The following is a 24397-nucleotide window of genomic DNA, read 5'->3' as shown; positions in this document are numbered from 1 at the left end:
GGAGGAGACTCTTGAGAGTCCCATAGACTGCAAGAAGATCAAACCTCTCCATTCTGAAGGAAATCAGCCCTGAGTGCTCACTGGAAGGACAGATCCTGAAACTGAGGCTCCAATACTTTGGCCACCTCAAAAGAAGAGAAGACTCCCTGAAAAAGACCCTGATGTTGGGAAAGATTGAGGGCACAAGGAGAAGGGGACGACAGAGGACGAGATGGTTGGACAGTGTTCTCAAAGCTACAAACATGAGTCTGACCAAACTGCGGGAGGCAGCGGAAGACAGGAGTGTCTGGCGTGCTCTGGTCCATGGGGTCACAAAGAATCGGACACGACTAAACGACTAAACAACAACAATACAACAAAAAATTAATCCATCTGAGTCATGCCACTCAAATTGGGTCTGTTAGAGTCATGCCACTCAAATTGGGTTAGACCCCAACAAATTGGGTCTGTTAGACCCCAACATTTTAAGCAATGTGGACTGAACTTGCTTCCCTCTGGGATTAGGAGCCCTGAAATGTAAGCTTCATTGGTTTCTTAATAGATCCATCCCTGTCTGGGGGACACAGACCACCACCCCTCCATGCCTAGAGCAGACGAAGAGCTTGCAATGTATAAAGATCCTAGGATGCAGGGGTGAGAGTCACAATTTCATTTCCCCACCCCCACCCCTCACTTTGGAATCACCATTAATGGCATTGTACCCCCTGTGCCGGGGACGCGGGTGGCGCTGTGGTCTAAACCACTGAGCCTAGGGCTTGCTGATCAGAAGGTTGGCGGTTTGAATCCCCACGATGGGGAGAGCTCCTGTTGCTCTGTCCCTGTTCCTGCCAACCTAGCAGTTCAAAAGCACGTCAAAGTGCAAGTAGATAAATAGGTACCGCTCCGGCGGGAAGGTAAATGGCGTTTCCGTGTGCTGCTCTGGTTTCGCCAGAAGCAGCTTAGTCATGCTGGCCACATGACCAGGAAAAATTGTCTGTGGACAAATGCCGGTTCCCTCGGCCAGTAAAGCGAGATCAGTGCTGCAACCCCAGAGTCATCCACGACTTGACCTAACGGTCAGGGGTCCCTTTACCTTTACCTTTTTACCCCCTGTGCCACAGAGGCATCAGGCAAATGGTGCCCTCACAGCCCCACTGTTTGTTTGTTTGTTCCAACAATTTATTCGTTTATTTATTATGTTTCTGATTTATTCTATTTATTATCCCACCCTTCCTCCGAAAGGAGCCCAGGGCAGCAAGCAGCAAGTGATAAGACGTCTTTAAATAACAATCCCAAGACAGATACGGATCTCTGCTTAAAAGGTTTGTTGGAAAAGGAAGGTAAAGTACGACAGCTAAAGAGGCCAGCAGCCCCACACTTCCATTGCATTGTGGCAGGGGGTGTGGAGGTCAATCTAGTCTCTGCAATTAGCTCTCTCCCCAAAGGGTATCTGATTTCTGTATCCTTTGGGAGAGTTCTCAACGGGTGTGGGGTGGCCAGCCTGCACCTCAAAGAACTGAACACTAGGCGTCAGGCTTGCACTGCTAACTACCTCTCCTGTAGTGGAAAATTCACAACACAGAGAACTAGTCTGGTGAATTAATAATTCCATTATGTTTGGGAACTCGTAGAATTGTGGAGCTGAAGGTGTGGAGCAGGAATGCTTTCTTCCTTTGTTTTCCTTTTCCCTTCTTTCCTCCTCTGTCCTTCTTAGGTTAGATTTTAGAAACGTTTCTTTTATTTTGGTGCATTATTTTAAAAAAAGATACTTTGCATTGGGTTTGAACTTTTGTATATCTTTGAATAAGTATCAATAAATAAAAAATAAAAAGAAGACCATGGAGTCTTTAGGATATCTCGTTTTATTTACAGCCTGTTCATAGGACAGAGGGGTTCACTGCCTTGACATTCCAATAGACCTTGCCTCCCCATTAGGTTTTTGGAGAACCTAAAAAGTAGAGACATCACCTTGCCAACAAAGGTCCGTATAGTTAAAGCTATGGTTTTCCCAGTAGTGATGTATGGAAGTGAGAGCTGGACCATAAAGAAGGCTGATCACCGAAGAATTGATGCTTTTGAATTGTGGTGCTGGAAGAGACTCTTGAGAGTCCCATGGACTGCAAGAAGATCAAACCTATCCATTCTGGAGGAAATCAGCCCTGAGTGCTCACTGGAAGGACAGATCCTGAAGCTGAGGCTCCAATGCTTTGGCCACCTCATGAGAAGAGAAGACTCCCTGGAAAAGACCCTGATGTTGGGAAAGATGGAGGGCACAAGGAGAAGGGGACGACAGAGGATGAGATGGTTGGATAGTGTTCTCGAAGCTACCAGCATGAGTTTGACCAAACTGTGGGAGGCAGTGGAAGACAGGAGTGCCTGGTGTGCTCTGGTCCATGGGGCCACGAAGAGTCGGACACGACTAAATGACTAAACAACAAGTCACAGCTCTGGATCTAGCACAGAGCAAGACAAGCCTCTGCATTCTCCAGCTTCCAACACCAGCAAAATCTCACAAACCAAAACTTGCTTCCCTGGCATATTGCTCTGGGCGAGCTGGGGAACGGCCTTTAGAAAGTGTCTCAAAAACCCTGAGACATTTCAGGGGAAACACGTCTGCGGTGGTGGTGGTTTTGAGAATGATGAGTCTGCTTCTCTCTCTCAAAGAAAATGTGTGTTTGTGCCAGATGGTCTGGGGGAAGAAAGAAATCCAGGATGCAAAGAGGAACCTGGAAGGGAGGAGATTTTAATTTAATTTTTATTTTTTGCCAAGGAACTCACAGTGCAAATAATAAACGTCTGCTCAAGCATCCCGAGCGAAAGAGATCAAACTGAAATATTGTGAGCCCTCTGGGGCAAATCCTCCCCTCCCAGCCTAAGATTTGGGGTTGTGATGGGGTTCCCCTCAAACTGCAGCACTTGGCAGAGGATAGCTAGAGTCAGCATTCCTCAAATCAGATGCACAGTTTTGCAGCTGGAAGCAAAACCTGATAGCCATTTCTAGGCCTTCCTTGTGGGCTTCCAAAGGGAAATTGCAGAGAATATCTAAAAGCACAGACTGTGGAATTAATGGACTGGGATACCACGGCTCTAATGGGGTAAAGAACTTCCTAGAAATAGAGGCGTTTTGTGGCTTGGCTCACGCACCTGAGTCATCTAGATCTCAATCTCTCTCCATTTCATTTCTCAGGATCTTTTGCAAGGCACCTCTTCAAGCCTGCACTGCAAGACTCTATCAAGAAGGGCAATGGTCAAGCTTGGAATCTGAGAAGTGTTTGCAAAGTTCGGGTGTGACTGTTCTGGCAGTGTTGATTTGAGGTTGGCTGGAGATGCATCTTGCTTGCCACCAGGGAGTAATCTGTGTCACAGTCGGCACCTGTGGCATAGCATGGTGGGGAGCACAGGGGCAGCTGCCCCAGGTGCAAATTTGTTAGGGGGCTCAAAGGTTCGGCACTCGGTGCACTTTCGTTGCTTTGCTGGGCTCTGTTGAAAACAGCTTCTCCGTTACAGCCAGGAAGTGACCTCTCCAGTCAACGGAACGACTCTTCTTTGCTCTGGGCACCGGCAACCCACGCTACACCACTGGTTGGCACTGTGGGAACACCGTTTGACACAAACAATGTTCACCGCTGATCGCCTGGAGACGGTGAAGTCCATCTGATGCCAGTGGTGTGACCATGGGTGTCTCCAGGACACTTGGTGTTTTGCCATGGGAGAGAAGAATGTTTTTGTGATGCAGAGCCTGTGATACGAGCACAGCTCAAGTAGCCTTTGCCCATTCCCATTCATTCTGCAAATACCAAAGTGGCCTGTGCAATTGTGTGATTACGGTCCCCGACTCTGGCTTTTTGTCACTAAACCCCAACTTTTGCTTGTCACCAGGGCCGGATTTAGGTTTGATGAGGCCCTAAGCTATTGGAGGTAATGAGGCCCTTTGTATGTCCAGCTGTCCTTTGTCAACAACAAATTGACGCTGGTTTTTGTGTTGAATATATGTTATATGGTAATTTGTGGACCTAATGGGAATCTAAAGCCATTTGCACATAACAAAATATGCATTTTTTTTTCCTTTAATTTTTTGGGGCCCCCAGAGAGTGGAGCCCTAAGCTATAGCTTGTTTAGCTTAAATGTAAATCCGGCACTGCTTGTCACAGTCTTTGATGGTGGGTGGGAAGCATAATTTTCTCAGACCATGCATGAATGTCATGCCAGGAACCATCTAAGAAGGGCTATATTCCTCCTTCCTTTTCATAAACGAGGAAATGCCTTTTCCAATACATTCCTTGACATCTATAGTTTTAATAAGGGTTAACATTAAAATAATTTAAGCAATTATTTATTTATTTTAAGTATCGTGCCCAAATAATCACTGGTGCCTTTTTCACCAGTTTAAAAGGTTTTATTTTAATTCACACATCTATGCAATTCAAGACAGAAGCCCTACTAAAAAAATCAGATTTGGCTTTTTGATTATGTCACTGGGGGCAAATGAAGGCTACTACAAGTGAGAACAAGTGAGGGCAACATAAATGAATGAAAACACCAGCATTCATAAAAATTCACGCATCCAAATAGCCATTGGGGGGAAAAGTACCGTTGTAAAACTCTTGAAACTGTTCACAAAAAGAAAAGTGAGTAGGTTTGTCTCAGCCTTATTGATAATGTTCTTATCCCTTCTTTAAAAAAACACTTTATGAACTACATAAATATAGAGGCACCACCTGGTGAAAGCAGCTGGCAGGAAGACGTTTTTTGTAGATGTAGCAAAACTCGTGTTTTTGAGACAAAAAAACCCCAAAAACAAAAAGCCTCGCCACATGAATGTCATTGAAGGACTCATGAAACAGATATAATATTAGGTTATTTTCACACCGACCTTCAACAAAAGCTGCAGCTTTTTCAGCGTTACAAAGGGCTCAGAAACCTTTGAAAAGCTGCTTCCCAAGCACTGTAGGCTCAAGGATATAAATCAAAGCCCAAATCCTGTCTGTTGCTCAGCTGATGCATAGCGCCAGCTGTATAATAGGTGCTGTGCAGAGTGCTGAAATGGTATGGTCCTTGCCTAGGCAGCTTATAAATACTGAATATGGAAAAGGAGGGGTGGGAGTTAAAGATTGGCATGGCAGAGACCAGGCTGAGGGTGCACAGGGACTGGGGTGTTGCTTTTGTCAATATTTGGAACGATGTGAAACAGAATCCGAATAATTTTGGTGCATCGCGCGTGTGTGTCCATCGAACCCTCAATTGGCATAACTGCAAATCAGATTCCTCACTCAGAAGTGCAGCCCCCTCTCAGATCATTATGACCCAGATACAAAGCATTTGCCTGTGCAGGGGTCTCTACTATACACACTTTTCTCCTGAAGACTCTTTCAAGCTGGTCACAGAGAAACACGAGAGCTCGTGAGCTGCATCTTGCCAAAGATGAGGCATGAGAGGCCATTACATCCCTTCTTCTTGGGCAGATCCAGTGGTAAGGATCTCTCAGCCTGCTCTCTGTATAGAATACTTCTCCACGACCACACTGTTCTTCTGTTTTCTGAAGTCTCTCAGCCCCACTCACCTCACAGAGTGTTTTTTGTGGGGGAGGAAGGGAAAGGAGAATGTTAACTGCTTTGAGACTCCTTCAGGTAGTGATAAAGCAGGATATCAAATCCAAACTCCTCCTCTTCTTCTTCTTCTTCTTCTTCTTCTTCTTCTTCTTCTTCTTCTTCTTCTTCTATGGGGAAACATTTGCAACTCTGAAGTTTGTGGTGGACTTGCCCCAATGAGGCAGTGGCGAGGGCTGAAGGTCCCCACCATCCCACCACTCTCTTAAGATTCCTCCTTCCCGGGTTCCTTCCCCAGCAGCCTACGGCTGCTTCATCTTTACTCTCTTTGCTCCATTCTCTTCATTCTTCCAGGTGTTCTGGAAGACCAGCGAGGAGGGGAGCTGCTTGCAGCAGGAGGGGGAGACTCCCTGGAGCAGCCAGTCTCCACTCTGCTTCTTGACCCCACCCCCTCTCCAGCCTCCGCTTCTGCCTCTGGTTCTGAACTGCTCTCTGCCACAGACCTACCCTGCTCACTAAAGCCTGTTGCCTCTTCAGATTCTGACACCTCTCCCTCTGACCACTCAGTGTCGTCCCACCACCAATCCCCTGGCTCTTAGCCTTCTTCCTTTGGGGGTTCCCTTGGGGGTTCTCCAGCTGGTGCCTCCCACCACTCTTCTGCATCCAGCCAGTCCAGAATACAGCTTCTCCCCACCCCACCCCCATGCACTCGCTTGCCTTCTTACTTACAACCAGTCCAAGAGATGGCACTGCCTGCCAGCCCCTTTCCCCTCAATCCCAGTCTTGTAGAACTCAGCAGAGAAGTGGACGAAGAGGATAGGGAGCAAATGAGGGTTAGTTGGCTCTGCCTCTCATCCGCTCTGGCTCCCCCTGCTGTTGGCCTCCCTGGCTTCTGACCTGTCGGTCCCAATGGGCTCCAGACACCAATGAGCAGAATTGTTGGGTTGTTGGGGAAACAGCGTTGGTTTTGGGATGGTGCAGTCGGTTCCTCCACACAGGGAGCCAAGTCAAGGGGGCACAAAATTGAGAAGATACGTAATTGAGAAGATCCATTTGGGAGCACCAAATTTTGGCCTTGCTCAAGGGGCCATATTACCAAATATTCTTTTTTAAAAAAAATCTGCCCCTGGGAGAGGCAGATGCTAGACAAAGCGGGGACAGAACAGAGCAGTGTGCTGCAGCCTAAGGGGAAGAGAAGAGAGAAATGGAAAGAGCCAGCCAGGTTTTGTCAATCTTGGGGCTATCCAGATGTTTGGGACAGCCACCCATCCTGTCAGCAATGTACATGGAGGGGATGCATGGCGTTTGTGGGATGAAGTAACACAGGGCAGGAACCTGTCCAAAGGCACAGACCCCATTTCCGAGAGGACTTGTGAATACCACCTGCCCTCCCTCTCATTTTATACTTGTTTGTGTTCCCCACCCCCATTTTGCAAGATGCACAAGATATCACAAGCTCTCTAAGCCTGTGACATTTCTGCATAGACTGCTGCTTCCATGGTGATGAGGAGGCTGAGTCTGCTTCTTGCTTGCGAGAAATATCTGTTTTTGCCAAACATCTCAGGGGTTGTTAGCTAGAACAGGAAGATGAATCAGGAAGGGACAAGACTCTGGCAAAGGAATTTTCAGCACAGAATTAAAAGCGTGTGATCTGGGGCTTGTCAAAATGTCTTGGGGAATGAAGGAGGGAAGAAGAAAGCTGAAAGGGCAATGCACACACACACACTTACTTTGCAGGATCATTTCAACAATGAAGGGGAAAACCTCCTGCTTTTGGCATCCTTCAGAGGTGGAGCCAGATTCTGGTGGTGCAAAACGCAAGGCCAGCCGTGTGCATCATCAGTTCCTCCCCTCCTCCCTAGTGTGATCACTCTCCAGAAGGAAAGGGCTGTTTTTGCCAAACTTCTCGTGCAGCAAGAAAGAAGGCCAGTGTCCTGGATGGAGAGAGAGAGATGAATCAGGGATGGGCAGGAATCTTTTTTCCAGGGAACTGAGGCCCCTTCTATCTTGAATTCCTGAAATTTCTGGAGGACCCAGAAAAGAAGAGTCCAAGGAGAAGAGAAGGGCTTGAATTCCTGTGGCTGCCAGAAGCATCTGTTTGCCACATGGTGACAGCCACCCACATCTCTCTCTCTTTATCTATCTCTCTCCCCCTCCAAATGTCTTTTTTAAATATATATACATTTTTATTAATTTTTTAACATATTATTTCCAACATTCATACAACATACTTCTCCTCCTATACAATGTTTTTGGACTTCCATCAACGCCTCTGGTGATTTTCCATTATTTATCACATATTATGCATTTCTTAATTTCATATTACCTTTAATACCTGTCAGGGAACTGCCATCGGAAGGACAGGAGGTGGAAGGGCTCACAGAGGTTGAGAGAGACTTAGCAGCTGAAGAGGGAACCAGCAGGGGGAGAGGAGGAGCTCCGAGGGAAAGTGAGTCGGAGGGATGGCTCAGAGACACTTCCAGCGAAAACAGTGGGGAGGTTTCAGGACCTCCTATAGGGACACCCACTCCTCGCCGGAAACTGTCGCGCCGAGAGTCCAGAAGACGCGTTTCCGTTAAGGAGCTTTTATGCTGGAAGAGATTCCGTAAGCGCCCACTGTCGGATTCTGCTAGCGACTGACGGAGCCATGCTTAAGGGGCTCCGTTATAGACAGAGGTTTGCGGACTTAACCAAACTCTGAGGGACTAGGATTTTACGCACAAGCAGCTCATCATCCCATCACAATACCCTTAACTAATAATTCTCCTCATTGTCTTTTTTGCAATATTTCAGATAATTCACCTTACAAAACTTCTTGCAAACCTACTAGCGTAATCTGTTCATCACAATTATTTTTCAAATAGTCTGTAAATTTATTCCAATCTTCTGAGAATCTCTGGTCCCGCAAGTTTCGAATTCTTCCTGTTAATTTATCTAATTCTGCATCAATTTCATCCTCCATTCTTCTTTCGTCAGTAGTTCTTCTTGCTTCCATTTTTGTGCCAGTAATATTCTTGCTGCCGTCATTGCATATAAAAACAACTTACAGTCCTTTCTGTTTATATCATCTCCTACAATGCCAAGTAAAAATGCTTCTGGTTTCTTAATAAATGTATATTTCAACATCTTTTTCATCTCATTATAAATCATTTCCCAGAATTAAGTTTTTTACATTCCCACCACATGTGATAAAATGTTCCTTCTTTTTCTTTAGATTCCCAACATTTGTTACTAACTTTATACATTTAAGCTAATTTCACAGGCATAATATACCTCCTATACATCATTTTCATCACATTTTCTTTTAAGGCATTGCATGCAGTAAATTTTAATCCATCTTTCCACAGTTTTTCCCAATCCTCTAACTGTACATTATACCCAAAGTTTTTGGCCCAATGTATCATAACCAACTTTACCTCCTCATCTTTCAAATGCCATTCAAGCAGCAGCTTATACATTTTAGACAAAATTTTAATTTATTACTCTCCCCCTCCAAATCTCATCACTCCATACACCCACATCTTTCATACTTTTGAAGTTCACCATGTTAAGATTCTAGGAACATCAGAAGAGCCCTCCTGAATCAAGCCAATGTCCCATCAGTTCCACCTCCTGCTTCCCACAGTGGTGGACCATCAGATGGCTCCAAGTTGCTCCCAGGCAGGGCATGAAGGCAACAGCACAACAGCTCCCACTCTCTCTCTCTCCACTTCTGACTCCAGGCAAGCTGGCATTAAGAGACATACTGCCTGCAGCAGAGGAAGGAGAACAAAGCCCTTGTGGCCAGTAGCCATTGGTAGCCTCACCCCTCTGCACGTGTGTCTATTCCTCTTTTAAAGCCATCCAGGTTAGTAGCCACCACTGCATCTTGTGGCAGTGAGTTCCATAGTTTAACTCTGCACCAGGGCCTTGCAGCACCAGGCAGAGGCCCGGGCCAGGTAGATAATGCCCCCCCCTTTTTTTTTTACCCTGGGGATAACTGAAGTCTTATAAATAAGTAAGTATATAAACAATTTTCACAAGAGTTATGCTGACAAATAATTTTATTTCAAGGCTTGAACCATATCTGCATATAAAGACAAAATGGAAAATATAGATATACAATAGTGCTTTTTAAAAATACATAGGGAATGTATGCTGATCGAGGCCCCCTTTGGAATCGGAGGCCTGGGCCAAGTGGCCCATATCGCCCGCCCCCCCCCCCCCGCCCCCCATGTCTGGGCCTGCTCTGCACTGCGCGAAGAAGTACTTTCTTTTGCCAGTTTTGAATCTTCCAGTGTTCAGCTTCATTGGATGTGTCTCCAAGTTCTAGTATTATGAGAGAAAGAAATATCTGCCCACTTTATTTATTTCCCACCATTCCTCCAAAGAGCTCACAACAACCCTACGAGGTAGGTTAGGCTGAGGGAGACTGTGGCTGGCCCAAAAATCTGACCCAGTGAGTTTCATGGCTGAGAAGGGATTCAAACCCTGGTCTCCCAGATCCTAGCCCAGCCCTCTAACCACTACACCACACTGGCTCCACATTATTCCACACCATGCATGGTTTTGTATCGCTCAATCACACGCCCCTCTCCTTTCCTTCTCCCTGTTGCTGTTTGTGAGCGGCCCAGCTGGCTCTCCCTCCACCGAATGCCAGGCTCCTTCTGCCACTTTGCTCTTTGGCACTACCAACATCCACATTAGGAAGCCGCCCTTTCCATTTCCATGAGTGTTGCAGTGGCAGGATAAATGCAAGAGCCTTTTCAATAATAAATGTATCTCTGGCAAACTGCATCCCCCACTTCCTTATAGCTATACCTGTAGCAAAGGAGTTCTCTGAGGAGTATGAACTCTCTGATCATTTTCTAATTTGTTTCTATGGCTTTCTAGACTTTCCAGAACAAATGGGACACTGGTAGGCAGCTAGTTGCCCGGCATTTGCTGCATCATCCTCACTGCTCACTCCACGTCCTGTAACGGGAAATAGGGTTGGGTCATGGGGAAGAATTCTTGCTGTACAGAGAGGGGGATCCATTTATGGATCTCTCTGTGTATAGTCACTTGGTTCCCAATGCCTCAAGCAGTCCTATCTCCTGTTCCCTCCTCCCCAATTCATGTACACATTCCTCCGATTTCAGAATATCTGTTCTGGGCTCTTGCCTACTTCACTGGTTTTCATTTAGCAATGCTAAAGCAACACTATGCAATAATGCCCGGTTAAATTGCCATTTTAGGATTCCTAGTGTGCCTTATACTGGTATAAATCAAAAGGGACTATTCGAAAGTGGGTCATATGATGCAGGTTGGCAGACCCTCCTAGTGCCCCTATTTTCCAGGGACATTCCTGAATTTACAAGAAGCCGTCCCGGTTTCTGATTTGATCCTAGAATGTCCCGCTTTTCCTTAGGACGTCCCTATTTTCATCGGAGAAATGATGGAGGCTATGGCTGGGGTTCGGGATGCGGGTGGCGCTGTGGGTTAAACCACAGAGCCTAGGACTTGCCGATCGGAAGGTCAGCGGTTCGAATCCCCACGACGGGGTGAACTCCCATTGCTCGGTCCCAGCTCCTGCCAACCTAGCAGTTCGAAAGCACGTCAAAGTGCAAGTAGATAAATAGGTACTGCTCAGGCGGGAAGGTAAACGGTGTTTCCGTGAGCTGCTCTGGTTCACCAGAAGCTTAGTCATGCTGGCCACATGACCTGGAAGCTTTACACCGGCTCCCTCAGCCAATAAAGTGAGATGAGCGCTGCAACCCCAGAGTCGGCCATGACTGGACCTAATGGTCAGGAGTCCCTTTACCTTTACCTTTATGGCTGGGAGTCAGAGGTGGGTGCTGGATCTCAAACAGCTGAAGATCTTCATGATGGCACACATCAGTTCTTTGGGGTTCCCAGCAGAGGTCCGAGCCCCACCCCACCCCAAACTCCTTGGTGATGTCTCATATGAGGTGCTGCACATCCAATTTGGTTCTCATCCACAGAAATGTGCCAATGCTATGGTTGCCAACTTTTCAAACGGCCCCCACGGCTGTGCCTTTCTCAGGAGTTTTGATTTTCAAATGTTAGCAGGGTTATCTGCACCCCTTTTGAGATCTGTGGACCACGTTTCTCTTGAAGGATCAGTGAGCAGAGCTGTTTGTGTCTTTTTTTCCAGTTAGCAAGCCTGGCTGGGCTTGGTTGGCAGGTGCCGGCAATGTATGCTGACTCAGTCCTTAAGCTTTCCCAGAGACACACACAGAACTGGAAAGCACCATACGGTCTCCTTTCGAACCACTTCTGCAGATTTGCCGAAACAGCCAGGCTCATTGTGCTTAACTAACACACAGCTTCCAGGAAAAGACTCGCATCAGATGAGGAATTCAGTAAGGTTTTATTGGAATTCTAAGGTTTTATTGTGTGCAGACAAGATTCCTTTTTTGGTCTTTGACATGATTTTCTTTGACAATAAGCTGTGGGAAACACTCTATAAAGGTTCACAAAACAAGACTAGGACACTGAGCAGCGTTGGACTCTGCCTCCCCCCTCCCCCCCCCACCAGATTTCCAATCCTCAGCTGATGAGTTGCAGTTACAAACCAAGTCTGGCTGGGCCAAAAACTGGTCACAGAGAAGCTTGTTGTTGTTTAGTCGTTTAGTTGTGTCCGACTCTTTGTGACCCCATGGACCAGAGCACACCAGGCACTCCTGTCTTCCACTGCCTCCCGCAGTTTGGTCAGACTCATGCTGGTAGCTTCGAGAACACTGTCCAACCATCTTGTCCTCCGTCGTCCCCTTCTCCTTGTGCCCTCCATCTCTCCCAACATCAGGGTCTATTCCAGGGAGTCTTCTCTTCTCATGAGGTGGCCAAAGTATTGGAGTCTCAGCTTCACGATCTGTCCTTCCAGTGAGCACTCAGGGCTGATTTCCTTCAGAATGGATAGGTTTGATCTTCTCGCAGTCCATGGGACTCTAAAGAGTCTCCTCCAGCACCATAATTCAAAAGCATCAATTCTTCGGCGATCAGCCTTCTTCATGGTCCAGCTCTCAGAGAAGCTACCTGAGCAGTAAAATTGGGGAGACAAGCTAAAGGCATCAGCTTGGGTCCTTGGGAGGCTCAAGGGTGATGGAGCAGGCCTTAGCTTAGCACAATGGCAGGGGCTGACGAGGAATGGGCACTGGCTGGGCCTGGTAAGAGCTGAGGAAGGCAGGATGGGGCACCAGGTTTGTGAGAGAAAGGCAAGAGATAAGGGTTGCCTCATAACCACCCAGGGAATCTGTATTTGTGGAGATCAGCCTAACCAAACGTCTTCTGGGAAGCCCTCAAGTAGAACCTGCGCCCACCAACCAACCTGAGCCCTCTCCCCGACTGCGAGTCCCTAAAACTGAGGCACACCTGAGAGACGCAGCCCAGCCACCACGGCTGTCACTTCCGCCTCTCCTTCCCGGCCGTGTACCACGTGGCGTGGGAGGGGGCTCCAGAAGCTGCTGAAGGCGCTCGCCCCACCCCTGCAGAGAAGTCCGCTTTGTACCGCAGGGGGTGGGGCTGCGTGGGCGGGGCGTGTCCCGGAGCCCCGCCCCTCCTCCCTGTCGCCTCGTGCAGCAGTCTCTCGCCTTGCCCCAGACTGCAGGAGCCAGAGACGCGCAGCATCCTCGCTCCGGACGCAGGTAACGGGGCTCGCTTTTCGCCAGGGGACCGTCGGAGGAGCCCATCTCCAGGGTGGGGCGGCTGCAGGAGGAGGGCAGGGAGGAGGGCAGGGAGGCTGCAGGAGGAGGGCTGCAGGAGGGAGGGCAGGGGGTTCGGCGGGAAGCGAAGACCGCTGTCCCTTCTCCTGTTCATATTTTCTTGCCCCCACCCCCGGGAAATTTTGGAGACGTGAGGCCGCAGAACCGGAGGCGGAGGGTGGGGTGGACGATGAAGAGAGGTGGAAGAAGATGGAGTAGGTAGGAAAGGTGAGATGGAGGAAAGGAGCGGCTAACCGCCCGGTGGGGGGGAATGAACACACGAATAAAAAAAGACTGCATTCCTTTGCGCAAAGGTACAAGCACAGCGCTTGCTCGTGAGCAAACGTTCCCAAGATTGCTCTGTTAGGGAGAGACAGAGCCGAGGAAGAAAGAGATGAGCAGGAAGGAGGAAAGAGGCGATTGGAGGAGCCACGGAGGTGGAGGAGAATAGATCTGGAATGCAGGCAAGGGCAGGGAAAGAGGGATGGAGTCCTGCAAGGGAGCAGGACTTCCAAAGGGACGTAGTCGACGGGTCGGACCCTTGCAGCAAAAACATCAAGGAGTCTCCTGTCACCTTAGAGACTAACCCTTTTATTGCGCTTTTGTGGACCAGACTCCGCTTCCCCAGAGAAAAGGACGGCAAGGGGGCAGGGCTGGGTCTCTTACGCGTTTGCTTCCTCTGCCTTAGTGACCCTCTCGGGTCCCCTCTGACGCAGCAGCAGCAGCAGCCCCAGAGGGCGACACCATTGGGCGCTGCCATCTTTCTCAGCACCCTAGAGCTTTTCTTGGTATTCTTAGGAGGGTCTCCCTGTGGGAGGGGGCTGCCACCCCGCCCTTCCTCTTGCAGATTTGCCCGTTCTTCCGCCTTACAGACCCCACCGCCACATGCAGAAAGTGTTGGGAGGGAGGGGGAGAAATTGGTCGCCTCCCCAGAAATGCGTGTGTGTGAGAGAGAGAGAGGCTGTATTGATGGAACGGATCCGGCATCCGATTTCCAAGACTGTCTAACGCGGGCATACTTGCTGTATCAGCGCCACATGGCTGGGGGGAGGGATTGCTGCAGTATCGCCCACAGGGTAGAGAGCCGTTGCCCTCGAACCAGTAACCTGATCTCCTTGGGTGGCGGACTCCAGCTGGGTGTCAGGAGCGCTGCGGTCACCGCGCCAAGGTCTAGGAATGTGGAAAACGCAGGTGCAGTCTGGGAAGGCTGGGTGCGGGACATGGCGGTGCCGCAGACCCTGTGCCAAGCGCTCTGCTGGCGAGGCTTTTTCTGCAGCTGCCTGTTCTGCAAGGGCAGCACCTTAGCCAGTCCTGCAGCAGCATCATGGTGGACTGCATTGCTGGTGCAGTCTAGACCGGTCCTTCGATTTCCTGTGGGGTGGGCGTTAAAGTGGGGGGGCAAGGAAGCATCAGCACAGGCTGTTGTTGTTGTTGTTCAGGCTGCAGATCTGCAGGCTGGCTGCAACTGACAGCAGTTTGGTCTGTCTCTTTAGCTGGTGACCAGGGAGAAACCTTCTCCATGTCAGCGCAGCTCCTTTATAGGAACATACAATGAGCCATAGGTCTATGTAGCTCAGTACTGCCCACACTAAATGGCAGCAACTCTCGGGGGTTTCGGGCAGGAAATCCTGGAGAGCTGCTGCCAGTTGGTGTGGGGGATATAGAGCTACATGGACCAATGATCTGGCTCAGTATCAGCCAGACCATTGGTCCATCTAATTTAGTATCATCCATTCCGCAGGCAGAAAACCACGCATAGGATTAGTGTTTTGGCTACAGTCACTTGCAGTAGATTTTCAGGTGGGACATTTCCAGTCCTGGAGATGCCAGGAAACTTTTGTGTGCAAAGAAAATGCCCTGCCACTCACCTGCGCCACTTCCCCACAAACCCAGGACTTTGCACAGCTCGAGAAAAATGGCCTAAAATAATTGCAGTGCTATGAATTCTCCTACTGTCTGCCTTGAAAGACTTTATTTGTTCCGAGTGTTCACTGGGCTGGTTCTGCATAAACAGTGCACTCAGGCTATGCCCACTGGTGCTATTCTTACAACATGGGTGTAGCTGACCAATCATGTCAGTTCTGCCAAATTTTGTCCTCGCTCAGGGCGCCATATTACCAAAGTCTGCTCCATACGGAGCGTGCCTGTTGATGTAGGGTGGGGAGAGGGAGGGAAGCAGCAAGACAAAGGCAGGCTTGATATCAAATTAAGGCATGACCATTAGGAAAAGGGGAGGAGTTGGGGTGTGCAGTAGATGGAAGTGGTTCATAACAACAGATGCCCGTCTGACAAGCCCATGTCTGCCTCCTCCAAATTCCTATTTCTTTTATTTATTTATCCCACCATTCCTCCAAGGAACTCCAAGGAAGTACATACTTCTCCGCTTCCTCATTTTATCCCCACAACAACCCTGTGAGGTAGGCTAGGCTGAGAGACGACGACGAGCCCAAGGTCACACGCCCTGTAAGCTTCATGGCATGGTGGGAATTTGATCCCAGGTCCTAGTCGGGCAAACTAGCCAGAAATACCACACTGGCTCTTAAATATTCCTTCTCATCTCTCTCTTCTCCACCCTTCCTCTCTTACATCCCCTTTCAGGGACCTTGGAAAGCTACCTGATATTGAGTCCCACGATTTGTCCATCCAGCTCTGTATTATCTACCTGGACTGGCAGCAGCTCTCCAGGCTTTCAGGCAGGGCTGCCTCCCAGCCGTACCTGGAGAAGCAGGGATAGGACCTGGGACCTTCTGCATGCAGATTAGAGGCTCTGCTGCTCAACTATGAACATAGCTCAGTGGTAGAGCATCTGCTTTGCATGCAGAAGGACTCAGGTTCAATCCCCGGCATCTCCTGTCTTTTAAACTCTGGAGAGCTGCTGCCAGTCAGTGTAAACAGTACTGAGTTAAATGGACCAATGGTCCAACTCAGTATAAGGCAGCACCCTATATCCCCCTCCTTCCATGAGCTTTAGTTTTACTAATTAGCAACCCGGTGAGCCTGCTTTGAAAGGGGGGGGGTAGATGGTGCTCTTGGAGCAAGTTAAAACCTTCTGCGTCCTTTTCTGATGCAAATCACACACACACCTTTTCATATCCGTATTTTTACTCCACAGAGCTAATAGCAGTGGTGGAGGGGTGGGGAGGAATTGGCAAAAGGTCACCCCGAGGGAAAGGGTTCAATTAAACCCCCTTCCCCACAGCAGACCTTCCTGGGTTTTCAGAACAGCTGCTCACATACACAGCCCAACTGCTAATTAATTTTTAAAAAATAATGGGTTGTGTCCTAACCCTCACTCTCCAGCATTAAATCTGCTTTGTGCCTGTGAGTCATCTTGTAATATATCTTCCCACCGCGGAAGTCAGCATGGGCAGCAGCTACTCAAAACAACAGAAGGGATAATTTTGGGGTACGGGGGGGCCCTCTGCAGCTACAGAGGGGGTGGGGGTCCCTTGCAAGCTGATGGGCCACATCGGCTCAATTTCAATTTATTTATTTGTTTGCTGCATTTATATCCCTCCTTCATCTTCCAAGGAACTCAAGGTGATGTGCATTGGTTCTCCTCTCCCCCGTTCATCCTCACAACAACTCTGTAAGGTGGGTTAGGCTAAGAGAGGATGGCTGCCCCAAGGTCACCCAGTGGAGCGTCATGGCTAAGTGGGGATTCAAACGCAAAATCCTAAAAATACAGTGGTACCTCGGGTTAAGTACTTAATTCGTTCCAGAGGTCCATTCTTAACCTGAAACTGTTCTTAACCTGAAGCACCACTTTAGCTAATGGGGCCTCCTGCTGCCGCCGCACCGCCAGAGCACGATTTTTGTTCCCATCCTGAAGCAAGGTTCTTAACCCAAGGTACTTTTTCTGGGTTAGCGGAGTCTGTAACCTGAAGCGTCTGTAACCCGAGGTACCACTGTATGAAGTTAGCCCCTTGAGAAGGCTCTGGGTTGTGGAAGTGGCCGCTGTCACCCTTTGGATGTTACTGGTCTCCATCAGTCACAGAGGGCATGGCCAGTGATTAGTTCGGGAACAGAGGTGGGGAACCTCAGGCCTGGCATAAGGCACCTTCCTGTGTTCTTGTTATGCAAAATGGCTTTAGTTCAGTGGGAGAGCGTCTGCTTTGCATGCTGAAGGTCCCAGGTTCAGTCTCTCACCCAGGCTTCTCCTGGTAGGGCTGGGAGAGGCCCCTGCCTGAAACCCCCATAATTGCAGACAATACTGAAATAAATGGACCAGTGCTCTGACTCGGTGGGAGGTAACCTTTACTGCTTAGTAAAGGTAAAGGGTAAAGGGACCCCTGACCATTAGATCCAGTCGTGACCGACTCTGGGGTTGCGGCGCTCATCTTGCTTTATTGGCCAAGGGAGCCGGCGTACAGCTTCCGGGTCATGTGGCCAGCATGACTAAGCCGCTTTTGGCGAACCAGAGCAGCGCACGGAAATGCCGTTTACCTTCCCGCCAGAGCGGTACCAATTTAACTACTTGCAGTTTGACGTGCTTTTGAACTGCTAGGTTGGCAGGAGCAGGGACTGAGCAACGGGAGCTCACCCCGTCACGGGGATTTGAACCGCCAACCTTCTGATCGGCAAGTCCTAGGCTCTGTAGTTTAACCCACAGTGCCACCCGCGTCCCTTCTTACTGCTTAGTACTCTGCGTAAAAAAAAGAAAGAAAGAAAATCAGAGTGGGAGACATCAGCACAGACCTTTTACAGAGAAAATTACCCCCGTTGCACTGCACATCCTCTCCTTGATCAGCTGGCAATGCCTTCTGCCACTAGGGGTCCCCAGACTTTTGAGGGTTCCCAGGGAGGCATGTTTTGGCAGCGTGAGAAACTGCCATGGGCACTGTTGCCATGTGGGCTTGACAAATCACGAAGACAAAAAAATATGGGTCACCTAGATGGAGGCACACGGAAAACAAAGCAAAAAGGCAAAACACGTGTTCACACCCTGTCTCCCCCTGCTCTCCGGAAATGCACAATGCGCTCTCTAAAAAAGAATAAAACATTAAAAGCCAGGCAAGCCACACAAGCACACACACTCCAGCCTGCCTGAAACAGCAAAACCCATATGCCAAAATCAAAACCCTGAAACAGGCAACACCCAAAGGACCTTGTCTTGTAAATCTGCCCCCCAAAGCAAAACTTCATACAGGTATTAAAGAGGAAATAAAAGTGCAGAAAGCTGCCTCCTTATCAGGTCCTTCTAGCCTAGCATTGTCTGCACTGACTGGCAGCTCTCCAGGATCTCCAACAGAGAAAGGCCTTCTGCACCACTAGCTACTCGATCCTCTTAATTGGAGTTGTGGCCGTTCAAACCTGAGGCCTTGGTACTCGGGACCTCCTTCCCTCCCTTTGCAGCACAAACCAGCAAGAAAGGTGTAGAAGGAGGCAAAAGACCCCAAACCCTTTGACTGCCACAGCAAAAGGACACAGGCTTGAAATAACTGCATAGCTTTCTGCTTCTTTGCCCTGCCTCTATTTCCCTCCTGCTGCTGTTGTTTTCCCCTGTGTCTTATTGCAAGCCCCTTGGGTTCAGGGACCTGTCAGACCTGTGCCTTCTACAGAGTTGTAAAGCTAAGGGAGGTTTGTTCAGGCATCCTGCTTTCAGTGCTGCAGGGAGGGGACAGCATGAAGCAGAGAGCCCTTGTGCTTGTGCAGAGTGCCGTTCCTTGCTCACTCCAGTCCTGATGTATCTGGGATTATGAGGAACTGTCTTTCAGACTGTGCAACTTTCTAAGAAAGGCTGGAGTCTCCAGAGAGTCTTTCTGAAGACAAAGTTGGGCAGGGGCGGGGTGTTTTAGAGGCCCAGACTGACTCCAGCTACAAAAGCTGAGGCTGCTGAACAGACTCGTGGGCTGGGGTATTGTTTGGAGCTTTTTGTTACTGTTTTTGATCTCAATCTTTAGGTATCTTGATTTTTAGATCTTACAATTTGTGTGGAAATCTGGTTGTGTACTTTTGAATGTGTTTTGTTTATTGTTTATGAGTACTTTTATTACATTTGTAATTTTGTAAACCACTTTGTGAGCCACCTTGAGCATAGTTTTAACTATGGAAAAACAGCATACAAATAAGATGATGATGATGTTGATGATGATGATGAAGAAGAAAGCGAATTGGGGTGGGGAGAGAACCAAGCTTTTTTGCCATCTTCTTGAAACGAGAAGAATAGGCAGGTGACAATAGAATACGAGAAGAATAGGCAAGTGACAATAGGTTTTTCAAAGCCAGATGAAAGACTGGAGTTGAAATCGTTCTCCTTGCCAAAGGAGCAAGCCAACTGCTAGCAGCTGTGAAACCCTTGATGGATCTGCCAATACTGATGCAATGAAATCTAAGTTTTATGTTTGTACAGCAGGCTGCACGCCCCTCTCTAACCTGCATCCAGACAAGCAAGAGGCGTGCTCAGAGTTCAAGGACAAATTCCAGCCAGGCAAAAGCATTCACAGATTATGTGGAGCAAGGCTGGCAAGGGGTGTGGCCTGGAGAGGGGAGTGGCTAGTGAAGAGGTGGAGCTTGAATCATAGAATCAAAGAATTGTAGAGTTGGAAGGGGCCCTGGAGGCTCATCTAGTCTAACCCTCTGAAGTTCAGGAATCTTTTGCCCAGCATGGGGCTCAAACCCTTGACCCTGAGATTAAGAGACTCATGCTCTAGCAACTGACCCACTCTGAAGAGAACCCCAAGGCCTGATAGAAATCCTGGAGGGCCTCATTCAGCCCCTAGGTCTGAGGTTCCACTCCCCTCCTCTATACCATCCTTCTGCCATGCCAGAAGGGGCAATAATATCCCACTGAGAGACGCTTTTGATGGCTGCCCCACGACTAGAGGCTTCCTTCTTCTGGACGCTCTCCGAAGGCTGAGTAACCTCTAGGAACATTGGGTCTGGGCTGGCAGAGAGAGAACATATTTCTGAGTCAGTGTCCTTCCCTCTGTGGGCCAGAGGCAAGTGTGGAGCAGCCCAGTCTGGGGTTTTCCTGGTTCCAAACTGTGTTGTGTTGGAGACTTGGGAGGAAAGGTGGAAAAGACCTGAGGAGGATGCAGGATTTTCCCAAAGCCAACTGCATGGCACCAAAGGCTGCTGGGAGGCAGAACATGCACAGCAGCCATTCCCTATAGCAGGAGCAGGAAACCGTTTTGACCTCTGAGGCCACATGACATGGGTGGGCAGGGCCAGCGGCAAAAGCAGATGGGGCAATGAATGCAAATGTTACTCCGTGAACACAGCAGGGCTTGCTTCTGAGCAGATACGCCTGAGATGGCACTGCTTTGCTCATGTGGTTTATTACTTAGGGATGGTGAGAGAAATTGTGCTGCTTCTAAGGCATCGTGCTGTCTGCTAGAGCCTAGCTGAAGAGGTTGATGGGGGTGGGGACATAGAAAAGCAGGCTGGAGGTTTCTGCTAAAGTGATTAATAAGTTCCTTGTTCCCATGTACCCCAGAAGTGTCTGGAAGAGGCTATCTATCTATCTATCTATCTATCTATCTATATCTATCTATCCAAAAGCACCTCTTTTGCCAAAAAGGCACACTCTCTCCATCTGCCTGTCTCGCTCTCTGCTTCCTCACCCTTCTCCTTGGCGTCTTTCCCCACTGCAGGAGTCTCAGGATGACTCATCCCCAACTTAGCTCACCCAGCGCTGAGTCATGGTTTCCGCTGCAGGGGGAGAAGGGCCAGGTGGAGGGGAATCAAGGGCCTGAGGCGGGAAGCAAGGGGTGTGTGGCGTGTGTTGTCTAGGGAACTGCAGGCCCTCTCCCCCAAATCTAGCCCCTGCTTTCTAATAAGCTTCAGACTACGAGACCGGCTGTGTTCAGCCAGAATAATTTTTGACAATTCCCCTTTTGCCCTCCCGGTCCCATCTCTATGTCATCGGGTGCCTTTTCTACTCCTAGATTCCTCCCACGCTCCACACCGTAGACTGAAAGGAAGATGAAGTCCACCATTGGTATTGCAGTCCTTGTGACAGGTAAAACTCATTCCTTGTACTGATGTCAAGGGTGCCACTTCCTTACATGAAAAGTATTTTTTTGAAAAAATGCCTTGGTTCTCAAACACCTTGGTACTCAAACAACTTGGAACCCAAACACTGCAAACCCGGAAGTAAGTGTTTGCATCCTTTTTTCAGAAGCTGAACATGCCCCGTTTTGAGTGTTACGCTTCCATTTTGAGCGCCACACTTCTGTTTCGAGTTTTACACTGAGGTCTGCCTATTTTCGCAGTTTATTTTGCGTTTCTGCAGCTCTTTTTTGTTTTGTTTTTGTGACTGTGTGGAACCCAGTTCAGCTACTGATCGATCAATTGATTGTGTGACTGCAGTACATTGTTTATTGCTTTCATTTTATGGATCAGTGGTCTCGTTAGATAGTAAAATTCATGTTAAATTGCTGCTTTAGGGATTGTTTTTAAAATTCTGGAACGGATTAATCCATTTTGCATTACTTCCTATGGGAAAGAGCGCCTTGGTTTTGGAACGCTTTGATTTTGGAACAGACCTCTGGAACGGATTAAGTTTGAGAACCAAGGTACCACTGTAAATGAATCAAAACAATAGAAAACAGCCCCCCCCCCAAAGGAGGTGGTGTCCTTGCAGTGACCCAGAAAGAGAGACCCGAAAGGGATGCTCCCCTTTGATGAGTTAATTAACCTAACTTGATGGATTAAAAATGCTCTTGTATTAATTTCAACTCCTAACTGATGAGGCTGCAGGGATTGCAGCTCAGCTCTGCAGATCATTGTTTCTCCCTGTGTTGGTGAAAACCTCTTGCCTTCCTCAGTGCTCCAAGTTGCGCGCTGCCAGAGGATTAGAAGCCTGACCGCTTGCATGAGCGACCAAAGCCTGCGCTTGGACTGTGCGTACGAAAAGAAGACTTCGAATGCCCTGAGCTACGACTTCCGCCTGAGCAGGGATGCCGGTGTGGGGGTTGTTGTTGCCAGCAACCAGAACGTCCCCAACGCCATGTACAAGAACCGGGCCAACGTCACTGTGTCCAACAACCTGGTGTGCCTTCACCTCGCGGGCTTCACCACCGCCGATGAGGGGACCTATGTGTGCAGGCTGAAGATCACCAACGATTATGAGGATAACCAGATGAAGAACATCTCAGTTTTCAAAGGTGAGGAGGCCTGGATGTGAGGCAGGAAAAGAATTAAGAGGAGCTGGTCTTGGTCCTGAAACGGGGTGGATGGGTGGGAGAGAAATTCAATCTCGTTTCCATCTTAACAAGAAACTTCCCAATTCACAATTAGACCAGAACACAGCTAACCTTCAAAATTCGCACTTCTCCACATTTTGCAGTGCCGTTCTTTAGCCGAATAATGTGCACAGAAATGGAAATCCTGGGGATAACATGCAAAAAAAGGCACCTATTTTAGTGAAAACGAGACCAAAATTATTGTATTGTGGGAAGTTGCTGGTGAAAATGTGTATATTTGTCAAAATGGTGTAGCAGGAGAAATTCACACTAAACTGCTGTCAAACTTTGATTAACTTTTCTTTTTTTAAGCGCAAATTGCTGCAGAATTGTGGAGAACTGATATTAAGGCTGGATAAGAATGAGAAATTCGCAGAACCAAAAATGGATGGGTCTGTTCATCCATAAGGGTGGTGAAGTGTGAATGCAGGCAAAGATGTTTATTGGGTTAGATTTAAGACAGGAGGCAAAGTAACCCACCCAAATTCACAGGGGGTGGAAGGGAGGGTAGAAATCAGGTAGGCACATTTTTGGTGATTTATTTTGGGTCCATGACTTTATTTTATTATCATCCTTATTAAGAATGGCACAATGAGTTACAGTAAATAGAAAAAAATTAAAAGAATACATAAAAAAACATTTCAAAAGGCAAAGGAGAACAACAGCAAGAATATGGCAAGGAAATATATTTATGGTTACGGAACTATATAATGTGTATGTAAATGGATAAACTTATGGTTTCCCTCAAGTCTGCCTTGACTCATGGGTCACTATGGTTTTGATAAATACTTTCCAAATATCATTAGATTTGTCCATACATCGTCTTCGATCCGTTTGTGGATTGCAAGAGTTGTCATATCTATCTATGACTTTATTGAATGATTCTGATAGACTGATTGCCATTCCCAAGGTGATTTCCCTTAAAAAAAAAAATGCTTAAACAAGTAGACGGCATAAAAGGGAAGGTCGGGATCCCCAGGCCCAGTGTTTTCATCTGGAAAACTAATGCAGCCCTTTCCCCACGTCTGAATGCGCCCTTTGTTTCTTACAGACAGGCTGGAGAAATGCGCAGGAATCAGCCTCTTGATCCAAAACACCTCCTGGCTGCTGCTGCTGCTGCTCTCGTTGCCTCTCCTGCAAGCTGTGGATTTTGTGTCCCTGTAAAGAAGGAGAAGCGAGCGAAATGGGGAGAGGGAGGGAGGGAGGGAGGGAGGGAGGATGGGGAGAGCCGGCTCGGAGCGGACTTAAACCCAACAGAGCATCGTGGCCCTTTCCTTTTTTCATTGTTGTTCTTGTTCCAGAAAGAGGCAGCCGATAAGGAGGACGGTTTGACGCCAAACCCCGATTGTATCTCTTAATATTATCTCTCTATATCTCTATATAGCCGCATAGCTGATGAAAGTGACTGATTTGCGCTAAAAGCCAGTATCATGCCGCTACATTCAAGCAATGGGTCACCAGTGGGGACGGACAGGAAAAGGAGGGGGGGGGAATCCTCAGCACCACATCCGGAAATCAAGCATGGCAGAATTTATGTGCCACTGCCCTTTCTTTTTGTTTTGTCCCACCCCATGGCAACTTTGACTATTTTGGTTCCTCTCTTTTTTTGCCCAACTCCCCCAAATGTGCCCTGCTTTTTGAGGGCTCTGCTGGTTTTCCGCAGCTTTGTCTTAGAGACTCGAGGGAAGGAGGCAATGCCAGCGAGCCTCAGCATGCTTTTAAAATTTTAAACCAAAGAGGTGTGCAGAAAAACGTAGAGGGGGCAGGCAGGAGGGTTCAGCCCCACGTGGGCATAGAGCAGGGGTAGCCAACGGGATCTTAGACTCCAACTCCCATCAGCGCCCAGCCTGCGTGGCTGTTGACCAGGTATCATGGAAGTTGTGAGGGTGACAGCATGCATTGAGAGCCTGCGTATTTCTTGCAAACCACTCATAGGTTTAAGTACAATCAGTGTATGCATTTCGTTAAATGAAATAAATTAACTTTTGGAGGACAGCCACAC

At 48.3% G+C, this 24397-nt stretch overlaps 1 protein-coding gene and 1 long non-coding RNA gene across 2 annotated transcripts; one reads left to right on the top strand and one right to left on the bottom strand.

Annotated features, from left to right (window-relative positions):
* Nucleotides 1-1571: 1571 nt before the first annotated feature.
* On the bottom strand, nt 1572-12952 carry LOC144325622 (uncharacterized). The gene is made up of 3 exons (XR_013390795.1): nt 11314-12952; nt 7256-7459; nt 1572-2705 (listed from the first exon to the last, which is right to left on the bottom strand). It is a non-coding gene; the product is annotated as an uncharacterized LOC144325622 (long non-coding RNA).
* Nucleotides 12953-13014: 62 nt separating this feature from the next.
* On the top strand, nt 13015-23588 carry THY1 (Thy-1 cell surface antigen). Its single transcript, XM_028707804.2, has 4 exons — nt 13015-13150; nt 21097-21170; nt 21979-22317; nt 23447-23588. The coding sequence occupies exons 2-4, from the start codon at nt 21134-21136 to the stop codon at nt 23557-23559; spliced, it is 489 nt and encodes a 162-aa protein (XP_028563637.1). The 5' UTR covers nt 13015-13150; nt 21097-21133; the 3' UTR covers nt 23560-23588.
* The last annotated feature ends 809 nt before the right edge of the window (nt 23589-24397 follow it).

This window comes from Podarcis muralis, chromosome 15, assembly GCF_964188315.1.
Source record: "Podarcis muralis chromosome 15, rPodMur119.hap1.1, whole genome shotgun sequence".
In the NCBI taxonomy this organism is placed as follows: domain Eukaryota; kingdom Metazoa; phylum Chordata; class Lepidosauria; order Squamata; family Lacertidae; genus Podarcis; species Podarcis muralis.
This window is presented reverse-complemented; position numbering and strand designations above follow the sequence as displayed.